The 23279-nt window shown below is 41.3% G+C and overlaps 1 protein-coding gene across 2 annotated transcripts in view; it reads right to left on the bottom strand.

Moving 5' to 3' along the window:
- Positions 1 to 7251: 7251 nt before the first annotated feature.
- UXS1 (UDP-glucuronate decarboxylase 1) overlaps positions 7252 to 23279 on the bottom strand; it is a 63740-nt gene continuing 47712 nt past the window's right edge. For both annotated transcript variants that reach the window (XM_056328379.1, XM_056328380.1), the window contains 6 exons: positions 17969 to 18088; positions 15449 to 15492; positions 14202 to 14262; positions 12677 to 12734; positions 10131 to 10234; positions 7252 to 8071 (listed from right to left, as the gene is read on the bottom strand). In XM_056328379.1, the coding sequence (XP_056184354.1) occupies positions 7940 to 8071; positions 10131 to 10234; positions 12677 to 12734; positions 14202 to 14262; positions 15449 to 15492; positions 17969 to 18088 (519 nt within the window). In that variant the 3' untranslated portion in view covers positions 7252 to 7939. The remainder of the gene's footprint in view (positions 8072 to 10130; positions 10235 to 12676; positions 12735 to 14201; positions 14263 to 15448; positions 15493 to 17968; positions 18089 to 23279) is intronic.

Here is a 23279-nt window from a genome sequence, read left to right as displayed (position 1 = left end):
GGAGCTCACCTACCTGCAGAGCCTGTGAAAGGAAAGGATTCTCCAGGGAAAGTGCTCAGTGCAGGAACCTGACATCAGGAGTGACTGCTGAGATGCAGATCACCTAATGTGTGTGGCCCCAACCCCTTCCAGGCATGATAACCCGAAGGTTATCTTTGATGAATACTCCCCTTTATGTCCGTTCTACTTAGCTGCAAGCTTTCAGTCCAGCTCAAAACAGGGAATAAAATAATAAACTAAGCTATTTGAAATGAAGTTAGCGTCAGATAGCATCCAACACAGTCTCCAGTTCCCTCTACCCCCAATTCAAACTGGAATTTATACACATTAGGCTGAGCACCAAAATATGCCAGAGATTGGGCATTTGTTAATGAAGCGTAGTGGATTAACAGGGGGTTGGTTGGTGGGGTTGTGTGTGTTAGGAACCTTGAAATGCAACCGACTTTTCTACCACAGCAACATCAGCCACGTTGCTGCTTCTCTGTTGTTACTGCAGAGAAACTCCTCATGCAGACCTAAGCCTGGAAGGGGGATCTCAGCTGTCAGGGGCTTCAGGAGCTGGATGGGGGAGAGCACTGCTGGGGCTTGACAAGCGTAGAGGACTGGGAAGGGGCAGGTGAGGAAGGCTGGCTGCTCCATGGCTTCTGGAGCTAAGAATCAGGATAGAGGTGAAACGTGTAGTGCAAACTGTAGCAGTCAAGAAGACAGCGTGGATACTTTAGCTGTCCGTCATCCAAAGCTTACAAGAAATTTCCAAAGCATGGATCACGGTAACACCATTCTTTACACTTCACTTCTTTCTTAACTCAGTGTTATTTCCTAATCTTTCCTTTAAAGCCCCCACTACGTGATGGACTGGTGTCTAGGAGAGTCAGCCCAGCACTACCCAGTTCCCTGCAGGAACACTTCCAGGGAGACAGCTCTTTGCCGAGGGAGCCAAGTTGAACAAACATGTTAGTCACTTCTCCTCGCACAGATACATGCCTAGCCTAACATGCTCCAAAACCTCAGCTTTCCCCTGGGTTTTGGACGACTTGCTCTCAGCAGAATCCTTGCCAGTTTAATCAGTTTGAACTGGTGTGTTTCCTCGGTAGAAGACCCTTTGTTCCAAATACGGAATAATCATATTGAGTCAAGCACATACTCTTTTGCACAGTTAGAAAACACCTATTCCTAGAAGAATACTTCCATTTCATCCCCTATCAAAAAAAATGCACCAAATTTGGCAACATTTGAACCATGCTGATAATCTCCATCATTTCCCAGAATTTACAAGTGGGAATTCAGACCTGCTGAATAAGGAGGAATAAAAAAAGTCTTGTATATAAATAACATCCCTCCCCAGGCCTTTGTAAGCTGTGTCCATGCCTGCAGACTGACTCAGTCCAGCAGCTTTCTGTGCCTTGCAGGCTCACAACCAAGTTTATGATCTTTCTCTTCTGGATTCTCTAAGCAGGGGGGGTCGGGGGGTGGGTGGGAATAATCATCTTTTCCATTACGCTGTGTTGCATGCTGAAGTCTCACACCACATACTGGGGTCTGGGACAGAGTTCTTCATAACAATACGTATAATGCCAAGTTTTAGATTTGTGATTGAACCACTGTTGATAGCATACCAATGTTTCCGCAGCTGTTGAGCAGTGGCTGCACAGCATCAAGGCTGCCTGTTTCCCATGCTGTGCCCCAGCAGGTAGGCTAGCGGTGGGTGACAGGTTGGGAGGGGACACAGGTAGGATAGTTGATCAAAACTGACCAATTCTATACCATATAATGACTTGCTCAATGCTAAAAGCTGGGAAGAGGAACAAGAGGGTGGGTGTTTTGCCATCACTGCTCAGAGACTGGCTGGGCATCAGTCCTGCTCAGGGGAGATGGTGAGTGGCCTTTACATCACTTGGTTTCTTTTCCTTCTTTCCTTCACTTGTTAAACTCTTATCTCAGCCCTCAAGTTAGCTCACTTCTGCTTTTCTTATTCTCTCCCTTGTCTCGTTGGGGCAGGGGGAGCAACTGGCTGTGAGATGCTGACTGAGGCCAACCCACCACAAGGCAATAGCTCTGAGGAGAGCACCCTCCTTGCAGAGAGATGCAATTGCCTTGGAGTGCAGCAGTTGCAATGATGCTAAAGCACATGCAATAAGCTACAAAGCGAGTACAAGCTGTCACAGGTTTGGGCAAAAGGAGAAAGACTATTAAAAAAAAAAAAAAAGTAAGTGCATCAGATTTGCATGGAGTGCTTCAAAATTAGCTACATTAACAAAGTTAATATCCTTTGACTACTTCTGTCCCAAAACACAGACGAAAGCTGTGTGCCCCCTCCCAGCCTTTCCGTTCTGCTGTGCAGACAGCACAGAGCACTTCATCATCATCCCCAGCCACTGGCATCACGTAACCTCCCAGGACAGAAGAGTGGCTATTGTTCATCGTGGCTCCCCACAGAACAGCAATAGCTTGGCCACGGACCAGTGCTTCACGTTTCAAGACCCGATGCTGCCACATCCCGCAGTTTGCAGGTGTCAGCCAGGCCAGCCAGTCTGTCGGAATAATGCAGCCCTGCCTCCTTTGCTGGCAACACCTGCCAGGTCACCCCTCTATCAAAGCATGGAAGTACTACTGCCATGCCCCCACAGTCGCTCTCATTTACTCCCCGAAGTCTAGACACAGATCCTCCTCTCCAAATGCAGTGTCTTCATCAGCAACCTTAAATATATATTTTCTTTCCTTTTTTTTTTTTTTAAGTTCCTATTTGCAAAGCAAAGACATTGGGGACTGGGTACCTCTATCCCAGGTGGAAGATGTAGGTTTCCTTGCTCAAAACAGCTTTCTCGGCAGCGGAGTGCACAGAGCCCAGGTTGCTGTGCTTGGCTTTGGTAGCTGTGCTGGTTTTGGCTGGGATAAAGTTAATTTTCTTCATAGTAGCTGGTATGGGGCTGTGTTCTGGATTTCTTCTGAAAACAGTGTTGACAATGCAGAGATGCTTTTATTATTGCTGAGCAGCGCTTACACAGCATCAAGGACTCTTCTGCTCCTCACCCCATCCCATCAGCGAGCAGGCCGGGGGCTGGAGGTGGGAGGGGACACAGCCCGGACAGCTGGCCCCAACTGACCCAAGGGGTATCCCGTACCATATGGCATCACGCTCAGTGGGGACGCTGGGAGTTAACGGCATTTTGTCTTCCCAAGTCACAGTTACGTGCGATTGAGCCCGGCTTTCCCGGGGATGGCTGAACCCCTGCCTGCCCATGGGAACTGGTGAGTGAATTCCTCATTTTGCTTTGCACGTGTGCATGGCTTTTGCTTTACCTATTAAACTATCTTTTATCTCAACACATGAGCTTTTCTCTTTTACCCTTCCGATTCCCTCCCCATCCCACCGTGGGAAGACTGAGTGGCTGTGTGGTGCTCAGTTGCCAGCTGACGACAACCTCACAGTTCCTTGTGGCTTCATGTTTTGGACAATCCAGCTGCTTCAGCCATCGCATGGACCAAGGCATTCAGAGGATCCCTCTCCTTGCTGAAGAGCGTATCAGAAACTAGGGATATGAATGAACCGACTGTGGCTTGTTCTGGGCTGTAAATGGCAACAAAACCAGGTGGACAAAACGTCGGGTTTTGTTTGCTATTATGGAATAGGCAAGTGACAGAAGTGACTGGGAAAAGAAATAAGAGAACCAGAGTGTCTCCCCACTACCCCACCAAGAAATACAAACTGTTATTGCAGCAGAACCTTCCTGTTGATATGGAATCATATTCAGGAACCTCCTGCCATACAAAAGGAGCCCTGCTTTTCTCCAGAGCTGTTGCTGCTGCTCCTGGTACTCCTAAGGAGTCAGAGCCCCAAGTAAGGCATTCCCTTCTCCTGCCACTTGTGATCCAAGCACAGAGAAATGTTCGCAACAGGGCAACTACGGATTTGTGGTGGCTACATTCCCACTGATTTCAGGGAGGGGATGTACGGATGTTAGGACTAGGAATGTTGAGTACACACTTCCCTTGTTATTAACAAAGCATCTCCTTCCTGGGGACAGGTCGTCTGATCAGCTTCTAACAAACCTCAAGGACTTCTTGGCCTCAAGTAGTGTTAAACTCAATACTGTTAAGGCTGGGGACGAGCCCAATCCATCACACTAATCAAAGACCTGTTTTACTCCCTGTAGCCTGTTCTCTAAGGCCAAAGAATTCATGCAGTTGCGTTTGCCTGTTCCCCCTCCTCCCTTGCCACTTTCTCTCAACTTTGAAACTCAATTCCAGCCCTATCTGACAAAAGTGAATGCTTTTTTCACATCTATTACATTTGTAAAATTAATTGAAAAAACAGATCACTAAGAGACGTTCATAAATGCCCAGGGCGTGGTGAGTTCACTGGCTACTAAATCCACCAGTATATAGGTTAGGAGAAGGTGCAAACACCCTAGACACAGGAAGACTGTCAGATCATGATTTTGCCACACAGCAAATAATCTAACCTAAAGATAGACATGAGGCTTCTCTAGACTATACAGTCATGGAACTACTTAAAATTAGGTCTGCAGGCCCCACTGTAGCTTGTCTGTAGACCTGCAATGCAGTTTACAATGCTTCTGAGCAGTCTGCATATAGAAATAAAGCCAAATTACATCATTTTTTTTAAAAAAAATATAAATCCAACTGTGGGTCTTATGCCGTGGTAACTTCCAGCAGCAAGAGTGGTCTCTCTTCTGAGGTTCAAGGAATCCACAGCAGTGGATGCCTTGCACACCTCTCCTTCTAGAAGGCTGATGTCACTCACAGGCACCAAGCTGGCCAGCTCACCACAGACCTCTGCCACACTGCATAATCCCTGCTGAGAGAGGAGGACTAGCATCTAACAGGAGCTCAGCTGCCCGTTCGTGCAGGACACTGTGGCTAAACATGCACCTGAAGTCTGGTCAGGTTATATTTTGCTGGCCTGACCAGGTGACAGCAGAAAATCCCAATTCTCAAATTTCCTGGGAAAAAAAATATTACAATACATTGTGTTCAAGCATGGAAATAAGAACACATCTTGGCTACCTCCAAGCCCTACGTTTCCAAGCTTTCAATGCTGCATCCCACTGCCCGCCATCAAAAGCGGCTCTTCTGGAGAGGCTGCTTCTTACCTGTGGTTCCTTGCAAACTTGATGCCTCTTTTTCTACAAAGATGTGTAACCCCAGATGGGAGCAGAAAGCACCACCATGCAAACCCTCATCTGCCTTCTCGAAGACTCAGTTCGGATCAGACGAAACTTGAAATTACATCAGACTTTCAGTCTTAAGCACCAGCAGACTCTGTTTTAACACCCACAATTTATGCTTTTTGAATCAGCTAGAAGGCCCGTCACTGGCTTCAAACACAAAGGGCAACAGCTGTCTCAGCTGCTGTCTCTGGAAGAGACTATTTAGAAAGAATATGGGAACTCAACCAGGAACCTCTGAAACAAAAGCTAGAAACAGTACAAGGAAAGTAGCAAATCAATACAGTCTGTCGCTCAGGCCCAGTGGGAGGCGTGCCACATACTCACAGATGGGTTGTATTGGTACCAGCCATTTGCCCTCTCCCTAATTTTCTCCTTTTATGAAGGAAGTCAGGCTGTGAAGTAACCTAAAAAGCTTTTAAATTCCTATCTGTAGTATCCAAACCTTCAGACTCTGAAGGATTTATTTATTTTTTTAAAATGCACATTTTGTGCTAGTCTCCAGAAGCACACTTGTTCCAGTACAGTTTATGTATTTTGCACTGAAGACATCTCACTGAATGAAAAACAGCCCTGGAAATAACAGCTGGTATCTCACACACACACACACACCCACCCCCACACACCCCCACCCCATTTATTCCCAATGGCTGCTCTAAATGCCGGACTAAGGTTGCACCTTTGTGTATCAGCTCTTCATAGACGCTTTAGCACCCAATGGCACAATTTACATGAGGAGTAACATATACAGAGAAAGAACAACTTCCCTCAAATATAATCTAGAGCTTAAGGGTTAAAACTACCATGGTGGGAACTGATTAACAGTTCTTGCCACAGAACTATTGAAGAAGCGGGCACTATTTTCACATACATCCAGCTGTGGGTTTGAGTATAGGGAGAGGCTGTGCTTTGTGAGTGTATCGGTAATGACAAGTTACAGGCACATTTGGAGCATGCATGCACACCATGGTGTACTTTTCAGGAAATTTAATACAGAATAAACCCCCTAGATCAACTACTTAGAACAAAGCTTCAAACAAAAAGCAGACCTCAAGCTGCTCAGCTGTGAAAGTATGGAGGCAATGTGCAATACCTAAATTCTACCTCCGAGTCCAGACAGCCAAACGCTCCCTGGCTCCCGATCTTAGTTTCATGGCAGATTTCCACTGAAAGAAAACCTGTGCATGTGAGCAGGGAAGAAAACATTTTGTCTTAAAAGGATCACTGCAGACCCAGCCCAGACAGGGCACACAAATGAACACAGCAGCCCCATCCATCATTGCTGGAGTCCAAGGGAACTTGACCAGGCAGACTGGATGGTACTCCAAGCCTTGCAAGCACTGGGAGGCTCAGGTGGGTGGTATCCTCAGACAAGGGGGGCTAAATACCCCACTGCTCCCAGAGCCTTCTCTGGGTCTGGGCATCCAGTCATCGCTACAGGTAATGCCCACTTCGACCACCAAACTAAAGATACTCAAAAGCTAATAAAACATCAAGCTTTAATGAGATAAAGTCAAGTCGTTTTGCTTGATGAAATTTAGGATTTTCAATTTTGAGTGGCACTAGGCCAAAATACCTTTTAAAAACTCTTTGCCAATGTCCTCTCCTAGGTATCCAGTCTCAGGTATTACAAGTAAAGGGGAATTATTAAAAATAAAGGGAATTGTTGGGGTTTTTTTATTATTTTTTTCCCCAGTGAAGATGACAGGCATCGTCATCAAAGTTGAAAGCATTTACTGGCAATTCAGTAACTGCTTAAAACAGAAACAGTTCCTCGGTTAGGGAGGCTGAAGTTAAAGACTCTATGTTTTAAAGAAAATCTTATACCCCTGCATCACTATCAACTACCTGAATTGGAAAAAATCATGTTTTTGTCCCATATATTTCATCAGACATCCTGCAGCCCTTTGTGTATATCTATAAAGAGACAAGCAACAAAAGACAGAAGTTATTAACTTTGAGCCGATTATGTAGAGACAGTTACTTTCTAATAAATATACAATAAATGCACAGATGTGTAATGCCAGAGAAATGCCCACAGTGAAACCCTGAAACTAGTAAATTGAAGTTTCAATATTTTATTAAAATAGCATATTCAACCACTGTAACCAATAATACATTAACTTTATTCCCAGAGTACGCACAACACAGTAGTGATTCAAAATATCCTTATCCATGGTAATCAATGAAAATATCTCAAATTCAAGTGTACAACTAAAACTAAACCTTTGAAAAAATCTCTCCTTTAAAGAATACATAAAGCTCTCATACAGAATTCTTTTAAACTGCTCTATACTTAGATATCAGTGTCTCTCACCTGACAATACCACTAGCTTTTTTCTTATGCATAGTAGAACATCTCATATTTTATAGTACCCATTTTATAAATAAATTGGCATTTTCCATCCCGTTTGTGTTTATCTTCAGCTTCACAAAGAAACCAGTAAATAAAACTGTCAAGGACAGTCTCAACAAAATGATCTCACAGCAAGATATAAAACTCGATACTAAAAGATGCTTCTACTCTATTTTACATAAAAAGACAGATTTAAAAAGTGCAAGGCAAGATTTGCAGGGGAGGGAGAATATTTGTTATTTTTAGGCACATCCACTTCTTTAAAGCAAGCTTCAGAATGAAATTCCAGTTTGTTCTTCATGATACCTGTTTAAAAGTCTCTCTCTCAAAAAAAAAACCAAGAAGAAAAAAAAAATTACATCTGTCAAATGTCAAGGAGGGAATTTCCAAGTCTTCAGTTATGTCTTGTTCTTCCTTTTTTCATCCTTGCAGGTTTTGGTTTGGGAATATACTGATTATTCGCCTGATACTCAAGTTCCTTACGGAAGTAATGAATTGCTTTATTCAAACCTTCTTCCAATGGGACCTGTTCCCAAAAGTGAGGAAAGAATCGTATCACTCCAAGTTCACATCAGCTCTTTTCACAACAGTATCTTTAACACAGCTATCGAAAGACTGCTAGGAAGACTCATTCTTAGCCAATGTAAGTATTAACAGCACCACATACTGGTTACATCTCTGCACTGCTAATGCAATGTTAGCTCTTAAACATCAGATATATTTTCTGACATAGTTAAGTCAAAAGACCCTACAAATTTAAATCTCATCAGACGGTTACGATTGGTCTGTTTAGTGTCAAAACAGACTTAGGTAATTCTGCTTTCAGTTCATAATTCATTGAAAGAGACAGGCACACAGAAATCTACGACCCTTCCATTTTTACTGATTAAAGATCCTCATCTCACAGAATGGTATATACCACACAAAGGTGATGGGTCGGTGGGGTTTTTGTTTGTTTTGGGTTTGTTTTTTTAGATTTTATTTCTTCAGTGCTCCACTGATATGTGGAAAAAAGGATACAAATTGTCACCCAGTATCTCATTTGACATTCTTAAATTAGACACAAATAATTGTAATTCTTCATATTCTATGCCTGTCATATTCTATGCCTGTCTTTAAACGCTATGATTTGTAGACAGGAACAACAGAAATATTACCCACTTTCCTCAGGAGCCGTATGGTCTGACATGCTTGCTGATACCATCATCAATACAGGAGGATAAAACAGCAGCATAAAACCGACTTGCCTTGATGTACCAACAATGTACTTCTACTTCAGAGTAAGCTTTGTTAAGGACTGTGCCAAACTCAAAAGGTCAGAAGTACACAAAAGTTAACTGCTACAAACCTTTTGTGATTGTAACACTTGCTATTGGCCTTGTGCTTGCAGGCACAGTCTATTAATACCTGGTGCCTCTGTGAATCCTTTCAGAAAGGTCTGGAGGTACCTTTTGACACCAATAAGCTTCCATTTACTAGACAGGTTTGCATGTTTCCTGGAAAGATTTTTCGCTGCACATCTAAAAAAGCCTAGCTAGCCCAGTGGTTTGTAGAATGGGGAGCTGGCTAAAAAAGTCACACCCTTTCTAGTGATTAAGTAGACCTTACCCTCCCCAAACAAACCAGCTCTTACCATCAGCTATGCCTGGTCACACACCGTTAACTTCACCGAAAAAGGTGAGGCAGGAAAAAACCAGCAAGCATGGGCATTTTGCATTTCTTTAATATTAGCTGTGCAGAACAACCACAACCTTGGCATCACCTCAGGTGACTGGTAACTAATCTTTAGAGGTCAACAGACGTTACTGTGGGTGGTGAGATGTTAGACTAAGCCTGAGCACGTTTCAAGCTTATCAACGCACAGAACAAGCCCTGAACATCTCTACGTATACCTATAGTCCACAATAAGGGCTCCTTATTCTGGTTTAATTTAGTCTACCAAAATTAAAAGAAAACAAAAATGTATCATGCCTCTCTAGCTAGCTTCTGTTTTGCCTGGCTTTCACATATTTCCCTTTAAACAAACTCTATACCCAGAACATTTTTCTAGTGCTCATATTTGTCCCTATTCATCCAAACAAGTATTTTGGTTACAATGATGTTACAGATAATCTTAAAAATTTTAGTCCAAATTTCTAAAAATTCTTGAATTAAATAAAAGCCACTTTTTCCCTCCACAGCAAACAGGAATGAGGATTGCTGCAACAGCAAACTCATTAGCTCCCGTAACTACGTACCATGTACTTCAAAGGATTCATCTGGCTTACAGAAAGGCAGACATTTCGTGATACACATGTGAAAAAGTTAGAATGTCTATCCTAACAATGGGTTTTTGTACTTAAGTCTATTACAAATGCTCATCTGCTCTTCCACATGGCACAGGCCATACAATCTTACCCAGCTGTTTCTGGATCGTGAGCTAGGCCAACATACGAGAGAGTGCCTTTTAAACAACTGTCCTGGAGACTGTGTTAAGCAGATATTCTGATAACTGAAATGTGTCGTTACCATGTAGTCCTCCCTGATCCTCCTTTGCCTCCCCATGTTTTTGCACACAGGAACAGCAGTAATACGGCTGTACATACCACAGGTTCCCAGCCAAGCAATAATTTGGCTTTTCTGATGTCAGGTTTTCGTTTCTGAGGGTCATCCTGGGCTTCGGAGAGAAACTGGATTTCACTCCCACTGCCTATTCAAGAACAGAGAGAGCATTACCATCCTCAACTCACTGTTTTACATTTATATCTTTCTTACCTATTGGAGCATCAGGTCTCTGCAGTTTTCTGCTTCATAATCCTACCACTGAAATGCCTTCACAGATACAGCTGCACCGCATGCAACAGCTAGGTGAACCAGCTGTCCCACAGCAACACAGATTCACAAAGCATTTCACAAGATTTCAGCATGAATGCACGATAAGGAAGTTATGCTTAACCAGTCTAATAACCTTCTACGATGAAATGACTGCTTCAGTAGCCAAGGGCAGAGCAGTGGATCATCTGCCTTTACTTCAGTGAGGCTTTTGACACTATCTCCAATGACATCCTTACTGAGGGCTGGATGAGCAGTGAGGTGGATTGAAACCGGGTCCACGGGCCCAGAGGGTAGTGATCAGTGGCAAAAAGTCTAGTTGGAGGCCAGTAACTAGTGGTGTACCTCAGGGGTCAATACCGAGTTGCTGATACAGCAGAGGGCTGTGCTGCCATCCAGAGGGACCTTAAGAAAGAAGGCTAGAGAAAACGGCTGACAGGAACCTCACGAAGTTCAATAAGAACTGCCAAGTCTGGCACCTGGGGAGGAACAACCCCAGGCACCAGTACAGGCTGGGGGCCAACCAGCTGGAAAGGAGCCTGGTAGGAAAGGACCTGGGGGTCCCTGGTGGACACCAAGTTGAATATGAGCCAGCAATGTGCTCTTGCCACAAAAGCAGCAAATGGTACCCTGGGCTGCATTAGTAGGAGTGCTGCCAGCGGGTTGAGGGAGGTGATCCTGCCCCTCTACTCACACTGGTGAAGCCACACCTGGAGGTCTGGGTCCAGGTCTGGACTCCCCAGTAGAAGAGACACGGACATACTGGAGAGAGTGACAAAAGGCCACAGAGATGATGAAGAGACTGGAGCATCTCTTCTGTGAGGAGAGGCTGAGAGACCAGGGACTTCAGCCCTGAGAAGACAAGGCTCAGGGAGATTTTATCCAAGTGTATAAACACCTGATGCAGGAAGTAAAGAAGAGGGAGCCAGGGTCTTTTCAGCAGTGCTCAGTGACAGGACCAGAGGCAATGGTCACAAACTGAAACACAGGAGGTTTCCCCTGAACATCAGGGAATGCTATTTTACTGTGAGTGTCGCTCAGCACTCGTACAGGGAGGCTGCGGAGTCTTCAGACTTGGAGATACTCAAAAGCAGTCTGGACATGGTCCTGGGCCACTGCTGGCTGTAGGTGGCCCTGCTTGAGCAGAAAGGTTGGACCAAGTGACCTCTAGAGGTCCCTTCCAACCATTCTATGACTCTGTTAGCCCTTTTGCATCGTAAAGGGACTTTATCTCCTCTTTGCCCATACTCTCCAGTCTGATTTAAATAGAAAACATAATACTTGCCTTTCCTCATGACAGTACACAGAATAAGGACAATTTTTCTAACCAAATCTATCAAATAGTTTATATGCCATGTTGCTGTCGGATTTTATGGATGCAGAACTAAACCGCCTCTCTGGAAGGACTGAAACAGATCAAATTATTTGTGAACAAACAGACAAGGGAAGGTAACAATTATTCTATGTGCTTGATGCGTTTGGTGCTGTGATTTTTTATTTCCTTCCCTGATCTGTGGATTCACAGATGCTTTCCAGAGGGGACAGTCCTCTATCAGAAACATTGCATGCATCAGCTGTACTGTAAGTTTGAATTTGTCTTTTTCAGATCCCTCAGAAGCGCTTCTGGAATCTACGGACTAAAACCCCTTGGCTAATGGCATCAGTATTTTTATCTCATTAGGAAGCCACATTAGAAGACTAAACACAGCCATTCACTTCTATTCTTGAGAGCTCCGATTTGCTACAGGTATCAGAGCAAGAATGAAGAGAAAGCCACAGTGTTTTCTTCCCAGCCGCACACAAGGGAGGTGCTGACAGCCCTTGCAAGAGTCACTGCTAGATTGGTGAGAAGTTGAGAAAGACTGTCATGACAGCATGAGATTTTTGATGGTAGTTGAAGGCGAACAGCCTACGTAACTGCGAAGAACCACCTTGCCGCAGTATCCATGTTTCAGCTAAGATGCTATGCAAAACATTCTCATTCAGGTGTTTCAGATTTATGTATTGTCCTTTTGTCAAAACAAAGCTAAAAACTGCATAAACATTATACAAAATAATGTGTACAGATTGCACAGATACACAAAACCACTGTATTCATTCTACTGTTCATGCAATATTTTATATACAATTGAGAGGATTTGGATTATTTTAATAATATGTAATTATATGATTAGGATACAGTTAAATGCCTGTGATAAAGTTATTAAGAAATCCAAAGACTAATTAATGATCCATATATTACACACACTTATCAAGTAATAATTACCTAACAACAGTAAGTACTTCATAAGCTTTACTAAGAATTAGTTATCATACTCACCAACAAGTTTCTTGATTAACTGAGCAAATTCTAGGATAGTGTGCTCTTCTGGGTTTCCCTAGAAGTAGAAGGAATATTCATTACAATAACAATTAAACACCTTAAGACATGCTAGCTTTCTGATGTGAGACAACTCTTAACAAGTTCATGTTAGAGTCTGAAAAAGGTAATCACTATGCTTTATTCCTACTTTGACGAAAAAAGGGTAACTTTGACAAACTCCATACTCGTTAGAAAAGTTGCCTTCCATTACATTTGCCTTGGCAATTCAATGTATGTAGGGAAGTGCCCCAAACAAAATCATTTTGTAAAGAATGGGCAAACGCATGCCAATCACAGTAAAGGCATGTCACTCAGCAGCCCACACAACCACGTCATCAATTTGAAATCTGGATTCAAGGACTTCGCCGAGTTGAGAACAGACAAGATAATGAAGAATTATGCTAAATTCTCAGTTCATCCAAAGTTAGGAAACCAATTTATAATTAGTTTATTTTAAATAAATTTAGCTGAAAACAAATGCTTCCATATTTACTACAGTTTATATACAAATATACTTAAGGGCTACTTACTTTCCTATACAATATTCCTTTTCTTAACTTTTTTTTTTTTAACCAACTGCATGTAACCTCCTCATCATTTTAGAACAAAATGCTGAAAGCTTCCTGTTAGCATTAGCTCACCTTCATCAGACTCAATTCCCTCCATCCCTAGCTTTCCTTGTTGCAAAACTCTTCTTTACTATATCTTGTTTAACCTAAAGCTGAGCATTTTGGTATAGATTTGAACACTGAGTTTTCTGAAGATAAAACATGTGACAGGGCTTAAAAATATCAGCATTTGGATCGAAATGTAGAAATGAATTCATGGCCACAGCAATGAAGGAAAATCTGATGAACAACTGTCCTGCAGAGTTGAATGGTTGATTTTGCAAAAGCTGGCATACACAGAAATGACCTGGCACATGCATCCTTTTTCTATTATATCCACTGCTGAGAGTAAGGTGACAACGCATGGGACAGAACAAGAATCTTATTAGACAAGTTATAAGCAGCCTTAATCAATATTAGATAATTATACCATCAAACGCTACCCCATTTTCCTCTTATAAAGGATAGTATGAAGTGATTTCTAATTATTTAGAGCTAAGTATTCCTTCAGTGCTTTTTTTCATTAAAAGCAGTCTTTAAACATTTCCTTGGCATATTTTGCATGCCACACCTGTCCCCCCCTCCATATTTTGTTCCTGTTTATTTTCATATTCTAATTACATACATCTTTTTGCTAAAACAAATTAAAAACTCTAGAAAATTTATCCTGTTCTTGGAGCGGTAAGATCTCAATATCTAAGGGTTTCATTTTTTTCTTATAAAGAGAATACATAGAAGAATACATTATTCATAATGGAAATAAATTTTTGCTCCCTTTCTTTTTTCTAGAAATCAGCATCAGTGACAAGGAGGAAAAGAGAGGTGATGTTGGCCACTGCACAGTGAACACAGTAGAGTGGAGCTCTCATACTCACCAAGTTGACAGGACTGCTGACATTGCTGTTCATCAACGCCACCAACCCATTCACAAGATCACTATAAAAAGGGAAGAACAAACCGAGGCAATTTCCACTTCCCTATAAATAATACTCTTGTCTAAAAAGAGAGCTGCCTTCTCAAAGCCCCAGTAGCTGAGGAATGCTGAAATCAGATTTGCAGTGTATACTTCAATGGGTGTATGCTTTCTTGGGTGTTTGTTCTACAGTCCCTGAATGTTATTTGAATGTTTTTTGAAAGGGTGGTTATCTTTGGGATACACTGGCTAAGTTCACCTGAGCATACGAATGAATACAAAAAAATAAAGTTACTAAAAAACAATTAATACTTCCTCTTCTCTCCAATACCCAAGCATATTTAGAGGCTGGAAATCCAACACATTTCAAGCTAAGTTAGTTATAATACAGGAGCACATGACATGAACACCTGTTTTGCAAATTGTTGTTTGAATTGTCATCTCACTTTCAGAAATCCTTAAACCAAGTTTGTTAAAAATGATATTTTGGTGTTACCTACCCCCAGCAAAAGAACACAAAACCCTTCTGCATTATCAGCAACAAACTTAGCAGCTTGGCCCATGGCATACAAATCCAGATCCCTTTCATTATGACTTAGAATCAGGAAAGGAGTGGCTACTTTGAACGGATGGGGTTTCCGTAATGCCTATCACTGCTGTTACTACTTTCAGCAGTGGGAAAGAACATTTCCAAGCAGAGAATGACGAAAACAACCCAGAAGCCTGGCATAGAAAGTTAACTAGCATGACAGAACAAAAGAATCTGAGGAACAGATTCACTTTTTTGTAGTGAAAGTACATTCTGGCGTTGCTTACGCTGCAAATATTAGCTGCAGCAATATCCCCTTAGCCTGCTCCCTCCTCCAGAAGGGGACACACATGTACAGCCCACGCACGGACCGAGCACCCCAAAGGCACAAGGTGGCAGCATTGCATTAAAATGCAAGGAGTGACAAACTGCTTGCCTTGAAAACTTAACCTACAAGTTGCTTGCTGTCCCTTGAAGGGAAGAACATATTAATATCTCAGTTCAAAGCTCTAAACCAATTAACATTTTGTTTCTCGGTACTTTTAAAAACTTCTGTGTCTCCCTTCTGAATGTACAGCTGGCCTAAAAACGAACATCATTTCTTTGACTAAAATGCACATGCATACAAGGTTGGCCAAGCTCAAAGAACCATCAAGTAAAGTAAGTAACAGAAGGCTTACCTGACATACTGGAAAGCTCTCGTCTGAGTTCCAGGTCCATAGACCTAAAACCAGACAAAAATTAGAAAAGTTACATAAATATAAAAGTCCTCTCTAGCCCAATTATCTTGTCCTCCCCATTACAGAAAAACATCCCAAGGAGAAACACCTGAGACATCAGCTCAATGTTACGGGAATGCAAAAAGATGTGCTTGCAAAGCCTTTGGCAAAGTATCAGTTCTTTGAAGGTCGTCTTCCTCTTGGACGTGTCTCCAGTAAACACCTCCTTAGGCATTTTGTTAACCAGAACTCTGGATGTAGGAAACATTCTCAGGGATGTAGGACAGAGTGATCCTTTGTCCTCTCCTGGAACATTGAAAGAGGCTGCAGCATGCACTCAGCCAGAAAAGAGCGCCAAGCATTTAAAGTAAACATCAGGCTACTAAGATGTGGTTATGACAAGCACTTTTTTATTTGCTTATTAACAACGGCCAGCTTCAAAGCGACCAGCAAATGTTAGTGGTGTCTAAAAAAATTGTCAAGAAAAACAGCACTGTGTTTAAAGCAATCAGAACAACAACAAAAAAATAAAATTCATGTCACACTAAATATTACTGTCTGAGGAAATGAGAAGTAGAATAATTTCTAAAGGATGGCTCCCAGAGTCACTTGTACAGATTTGTACCAAAATTTACAGAAGAAAAACTAAAAAGTTTTCTCAGGTTATGTGATGGCACTTTGGAGCAAGCAAGTTGTTTCAGTTCTGACATTGAAGTATACTTAAAATGTACATAATGGTATCAGATAATAGTTTTTTTCCCACCACAGTTTAATTGTGTGCAGTGTGAAAAAAAGAGTAAATCTCTGGGGAAAAAGCAAATCCTTAGGAGATGCAGTGAACACAACATTCAAATTACTACAGCTTGTTACTCTAAAGTAACCACAAGTCTAAACCAAAAATTTAGCAATGGTTAGGAGCAAGAGAGTAGCCAAGATGCATCACTGATGACATTAAAACACAGTAACAAGCTACTGAAGTTAACAATCACTGATAAACAGCAAGCAAGTAAGCAAATGCTGACCTCCAGAGAAGACCAATCTTTCAAAAAATTATCAGCGTACTTAAGTCAGGTGACATGCATTGCTTTGCAGAATATAGACAATTTGAGCTTTTTAAATTATTTTTTTTTTTTATAAACAGTTCTAGATTTCATCCTGTCAGTAGGGTAGTGTCTACTACCCAAGTTTTGCAGATAGCAACCATATTTTGGCATATTATTTGGAAAAGATTAAAGTTAGGGGAGATCTATCACAGGACACTACGCTTCATCTTGCCTGGGAATGACTTACTCCCTGGTCTATGATCTTCAGTGCTCTGTCCAGTTTCAGATTTTGCTCTATGAGAATCGTGGTAGTGGCAGTTGCCACAAAACTTTCATCCTTTTTCTCTTTGGATTGCCTGCTCCTTCCTAGAGGAATTCCTGGCTGAACTCTGGATTTTACAGTCTCCAGTAGAAGGAATCGTGTCTCAATCTCAAGATAGCTGCTCTGTGGAGGTACTTAGCAACATTTTTAGCTATTTAGCAGAAGCCATTAAGTGATTTCCTGGCACTTCATTCTTCTAATCTAGGCAACATTAACAAGTACTTACATGAAATGTCTGTTGTATATCACATAAACTGAAAATGTTTCCATGGCTCACAGCTGATCCCAGATTCCGAACTACTACTTCCCATTTCAGCACATCTCCTCGTTTATTTTACATAACCTCATTATTTTGTAACAGTAAAGTAAGCAGGATCAGGGTATAGGTCAGGCATTGTCTGTATTGCTAAATTACCAGCAGCATCTCTGTAGAGTATTGGCCTGTGGCAGCTCTTGCTCTCCCAGACAGTGTTGTGACATTGCTTAAGCATTATCAAGAGCCAAGGACCATTCACCACAAATAGTTTGGATGTGGCAACTTGTTTTGGCAGGGAAATTTAGCTATATGGATGAGGGTCATGCCACACCAGTTTGTCAATGGTAATAAGAAACAGTCCTGGCTGGCTTTGTTTACTAATAGGTGATGTAGCCTGAAGGCTTCTAACGTTGTTATACGTGGAAAATTTAGGCTGATCTCCAAACTTGCTAAAAGACATTTAAATGCCTAACTTCCCAAAATGGTTCACAGAAAGTTCCTCAACAGAAATAAGTACCAAAACACGATTCTGTGAGCCTTGTCATGTCATGTCCCCATAGCAGAGTTGTGACAGACAGAGAGATTCAAGTTCAGGATGACTAAAATACTTTCTCAGACTGCAACTGGTAATCTTGTTTCTCTCTGGGAAAGGAATACTAATATCATCAACAGAGCACATATTTGGATATATAATCCTATAAATTTGAGCTTGGTACACTGAAAGACTACGGTGGGTTGGTTTTGGGGGGGGGGGAGGGCCTCAGTCTCAGTGTTTTCTACAATCCATCCTCTTTCATAGCACATGAGGACAGGATACAAAGATGAACAGTTCTTCATGTCACTAAGAGGTCATTACTTACTGTTAGTGGTTCTCCCTGGAGAGCCTGCAGGATAAAATTACTGACAACTCTACCATCATTCATATGCATTCGAGGACCAAAAGTATTGAATATTCTGGCAACCCTCACTTCAACTCCTTCCTGTAGGCAAAGAAAAAAAGAATTGTTACTATCTTAAAATAAGAGTGTCATTCTTCCTAAGTTAACTCTCTCTTGCCCAAAAGCTTTCTTAAAATCCCTCTTACAGCTTTAACAAGCTTGTTTTTTCACCATAAAATATTTCTAACATCACCTCAATGCTTCTGGAAACCGTAGTGCATACAGCAATGTAATTTATACTAGTTCTCAGTATTTGTAATGCAAATTCTAAATCAGTGCTGGAACAGCTGATGATTTCAGTACAACATTTTCTTCCAATAAGAACTTTAAGATTTTTCAATAGTGCCCTTCCAACAACAACTTATTTCCCAGAACGTATCTACATTTTTTGCACATAAGTGAAGTCCCACAATCACCAGAAAAAGTATATATACCAGATACACCAAAGCAGCATTTCCAAAGATTGGAAAAGTTGAGTACTTCAGATAAGTATCTTTACAAATGCCATAAAGTAAGTCGCTTTGTAACCACAGCTACCATGTTTCTTATCTCCCTGCTACTTATTAGGCTATGTAAATGCATGCATTACAATCCAGGCTTAGTTTTTTCCTGAGAAACATTTATATCATTGCCCAAAGTCCTTTCTGCAGGATATTCTGCAAATCTTCGAAGTAAAATGCAACAAATACGTGAAATTAGAAACTGTTTGGACAAAACATTTTAACACTGGGAGACTGGAGACTGAAGTAATCTCTCTCTAGGTATTTTCTGTTTGTTGATACTCATTTGGACAAGCCACAATTCATGACACAAGTCTACAAGACGGATGTTTGGTCTTTGTGAGCTGAAGCATGCACATGGCTCCTGATGAGTTCAGAGCAGTGTGGTATGCTGTAAACATCTTGTATTTTCAATGCCCTTTACTAAGGCTTAGACTGATGCTTGGCATTTTCTTGGAAGACAAGAGTGTGTGTGGAAGAAGTGTATTGTTGTTACACCTGCAGCTGAAGCTTGTAGCTCACACGTCACTCAGGAGAGTCCTGGGAACATGTTTTTCTTGGAAATAAATGTAGCTTCATGTACAAGAGAAATCTGCAGGAAAATCTGATCTTCTCTCTTGGGTCTCCAATTGATTCATAAACAAATGAATACTCAGAGAAGTTTTGTGAAAGCAATAGCATTAGCTTTTCACAGATGAGAGGGACAAAAAGCACATTTAACACTTTAGCTGTTACTTAGTGTTGAGAAATGGGAAACATCAAGCTTGTATAGGTAAAGCTCCATGCTTCCTAGTATGGAGAAGGCCAAACAACATCCATTCTGTTTAACTGCGGGTAAACTTTCAGTCACCATGATCAAATGTTGTTTATATTTGCAACTAAATTGTAAGCTAACAGTAATCAGGGAGGTAACTTGTGCCACAGGAAGAGCTACAGTCTTGGGTCTTTGTCACATAACTTGCTTGCATCCCCAACAGAGCCAAAAAAAATAGCCTCACAACATTCACTTAGTCCTGCTGAGAGACCCTGGAAAGCGCAGAAGTCCCTTCTCATGCAGAAGACATCAGCTGGGAACACATTCTTTATTTTCTGTTAGCTAAAAAAGCACGGCAGTGCAACATGGCAAACATATACTGCCAGCAGCGTATTACAGAGCCATTCCAAATCCCTTCACTGTATCTGCAAATATATACTCTGACACAACTGCTCCTTCTTTTGTTTTGCCCAGCACTCTATCTTAAAAAGGACACTGACTCTTCAGGGAGGGACTGTATTTCATGTGGGCTTTCCAGATATTGCCATTAATAACAGGTACAGAAAATGAGGCACTTGGAAGCTAGCACTCAAAAGGAAAACAACTCATTAAACAATGCTGACCAAAAAGCTTCTCTTGTACTGTTACAAGCTACAGCAGCACCCTTGTTTTCCAGTATTAGCTAGACAAACACCACGTTCTCTATAGGCACTTATCCATAGCCACAGTGAATCCTGTGTGTCTTCTCCCTTCTATTTATTCTCCTCCCTGCACCATAATGCTGTCTTTTAAAATGAGTAATTTTTTATTTATAGTGTCATCTAGCAAAGCTTTTCTTTGTAGCCTACTGCTTTGAAAAATCTATTTTCTATGTGGCTGAACTACTTTTGTGACTGCAAAATTGGGATCTATCTTCTCAAAACAAATTCTTCCACAAACAGATTTTGGAGCCAGGAACTTAGAAATTGTCCTAAGTTTCCCTTGCCATTTCATTAACATCTTTGAAGTGATCCTTTCTGCATGCTGAGCAACTATTCCTTTTTGTATTAACTGCCTATGAATACTTTTGGTACACTCTTACCTATGTCCTGTTACTCTGAGCATCAACAATGTATTAGTTACAACTGAGTACCTCCACCATATTCCCACTAGCATAGCCAATTACTTTCCCAGATTCGTGCAGTAAGTCATGTACAGTATTTTATTGTATACTGGAAAAAGGAGAAAAACTTCTTTGACCTACATTTATACTGCTAAACAAGAGAGCTTGAGACCAATCCCTGATGCCAATATCAAATGTGATCAAGTGGCTTCTGTCCTCATGGTTTAAAACTATGCCCTCCCATAGCAGATTAATCAGAGAAAAAGTTCCTTGAGTAATCCAAAAAAGAGCCTGGGAGCAAGCTAATAAAATGCAGCAGTGTAGGCTAGCAAAACGATTTACCTCACTCTATTATTTACCAGTAAGGACACGTTCCCAGAGACTGCGCCTGTACAGATGGAGAGGGAAGACAGAAAAGGTACAAGAAAGATCGTTATGGCTTTCAGAGATACCTCCTCTGAATAAATACTCAGACTATTCTATAGCTGTTAGTCAAAAGGTAGCATAGATTAGAGAGTGTCCCCCGCAAAACAAACCTGTCCATGGTCTTCAGCATGAGTGTTTGCCACTTAGTTCTACAGATCCCTGCTCCGTATCAAGGTATCAAGGATGCTATGGTAACATCTTAATTTAAAAATATGTATTTTAATTTTATCAGCCTTTCAAGAAAAGATCTCTCCTTGTGTTGACTGTATCAGAAAAGAATAATACAGAATACAGCTCAAATGTCAAGACATTCTTTTAAGTGAAACAGCTTGAACATATGCTGTGACTGTAATTCATAATGATATTAGGCAAGCTTCTCTTACTAATTAACAGCGTTTCCTTCTTTGTAAAATCTGTGGAGCTATCTGAAGAGTAATCATGAATTAGACCTCCCTGCATACAAAATAATCAGGAAAGGAAAGCTGCAATTGTTTGCTCTCCAGCAGACAGCTGGATTCAAATAATGTTCTAGGGAAAGCCCAGATAGTTGCACGGGTATCATGGTGACCTGATACAAGTCTTTATCGATGTTTCAAATTAAATTACTAAGATTGTTGCCCACACGCTTTGCTTTACTAGTTACTTTCTTCCTGATTTATATTCTTTCCCATGTGTCCCAGAGATCATTAAGTCTCAAAACTGTTCCCAAAACCCTGAACTGTAATCACAGCAGAATTACCAGCACAGTGTTCACCAGGATCCACCTGTGACGTGCTTAAGCTACAATGCTCTACACTGAGGCTTGGTCCAAGGTATTTTATATACATGTACTGTCTACTGTATAAGCAAAATTAGATTAATTCCTGGTTACTAACAGCTTTTTAGACCTGTTCTGCAAAAACAGTGATGCTGAGATCTGAATTTCATAAACAAGCTAGAAAGGAGAATAACAATCATCTGACTATTTTTGCCATAACGCAGGTCCCTGAACACAACCAAGGCACACCTTCACTACTTTTATCTTACAGCTGAAATATTACCATGGTTACAGTTCAATATTTCTCAGACTAGAGAAGCTACAACTTCTCTTTGACAACTCTTCATACCATTATTTATACCTCCCTGCTAAAAGTATGTCCTATTTCTAGCACTTGCCTCAGCTTGCATACCTCTTGTACATGCTGTACATGGCCAACGCAAACAGCCACAGGCCTGTTCCACCAACACCTTGACAGGAGACATTGCCATTGGGAAGGGATGGGTACCCACTTAAATGCATCTGTGCGTGAGTTGCTAGGATATTCCCTTCAGACAGGGCTTTTAAATTCAGTATTATACTGCACAACGCGGCTTCTGAACATGAGGTGGCAAATAACATAACCAGTGCAATAACAGCCAAGGAATGAGACCTGTTATCACAGCTTCCAGTAGGTTTCCAGTAAGGGCCAGGAATACATGCAATACAACATAAACCTCAGGCAATTTAATCTTAGTCGTCCGCACAACGGAGAGTTCTGCAGTTATATTCATGAACTAGTGTAACAATGACAGTTACAGGTGAAAGACAATGCCTTACCAATGCTTTTAGAGCAACGGTGGCTGTTTGAGGAGGACGTATCTTAACAGCCAAATTAAAAGAGGTGTACCAAATTGAAAAAAACATCAGAAACAACACACACTTTGCATCAAAAGATGAATGCTGCTATGGATATATACTTATTCAAACACTGATTGAACTTATACCTCCCAAAAAAGCTTAAAATCTTCGTGACTTCAAAATTCTATTTGCACAACAGTGCAGCAATATCAAACCGAAAGAACTAAGTTCTTCAATTACCTGAGGGAAATCAGAAGATGGGATTTCTTACAGAACAGCAAGGAAAGAAAAAAAACAAAACCCAAGAGGGCAGAGACTATGCAAAGTATTCAGACTTTTCTTAGGAAACTGGCTGTATTTGTTTAGTCCACGACTTTGATAATCATCATAATACAGTCTTCTAACCTTGTCTATGGAACAAAGTTATTTTGCAATTGTTATCAGCACAGAGCACATAGAAGCAGTAAAGATACTAGAGCATTAGTAAAACCACTGTGTGTGAATACGGGCCAGAAGACCTGACAGTTTTTTCCTGCTTTATTTTCATATAATTTGAAAAAAGTGTTGCTCCACTGACAGAAAAAAAGCCCCCTATTACACCCATGCTGTTTGTATTAGGAAGCTCTGAGAACACAGCTAAAACAATACAATTTAGAAACAGATACTCAGATAATGAAACTCTCTACTTAGAGGGGCTTCTGTTACCAATGATCCAGTGAAACAACACACTGCATTTTTATAATACTGCCTCATTACTGCACTGTTCTCCTCCCCTTTTCACCTCACTTCCTCCAACTGAACATTAGCAACAGATAGCTTTGGAGAACTATATGCCACTTCTGCATTTGTACAGG

This window comes from Falco biarmicus, chromosome 2, assembly GCF_023638135.1.
Source record: "Falco biarmicus isolate bFalBia1 chromosome 2, bFalBia1.pri, whole genome shotgun sequence".
NCBI lineage: Eukaryota > Metazoa > Chordata > Aves > Falconiformes > Falconidae > Falco > Falco biarmicus.
Note: the sequence above shows the minus strand (reverse complement) of the source record. Positions and strands in the feature narration are given on the sequence as shown.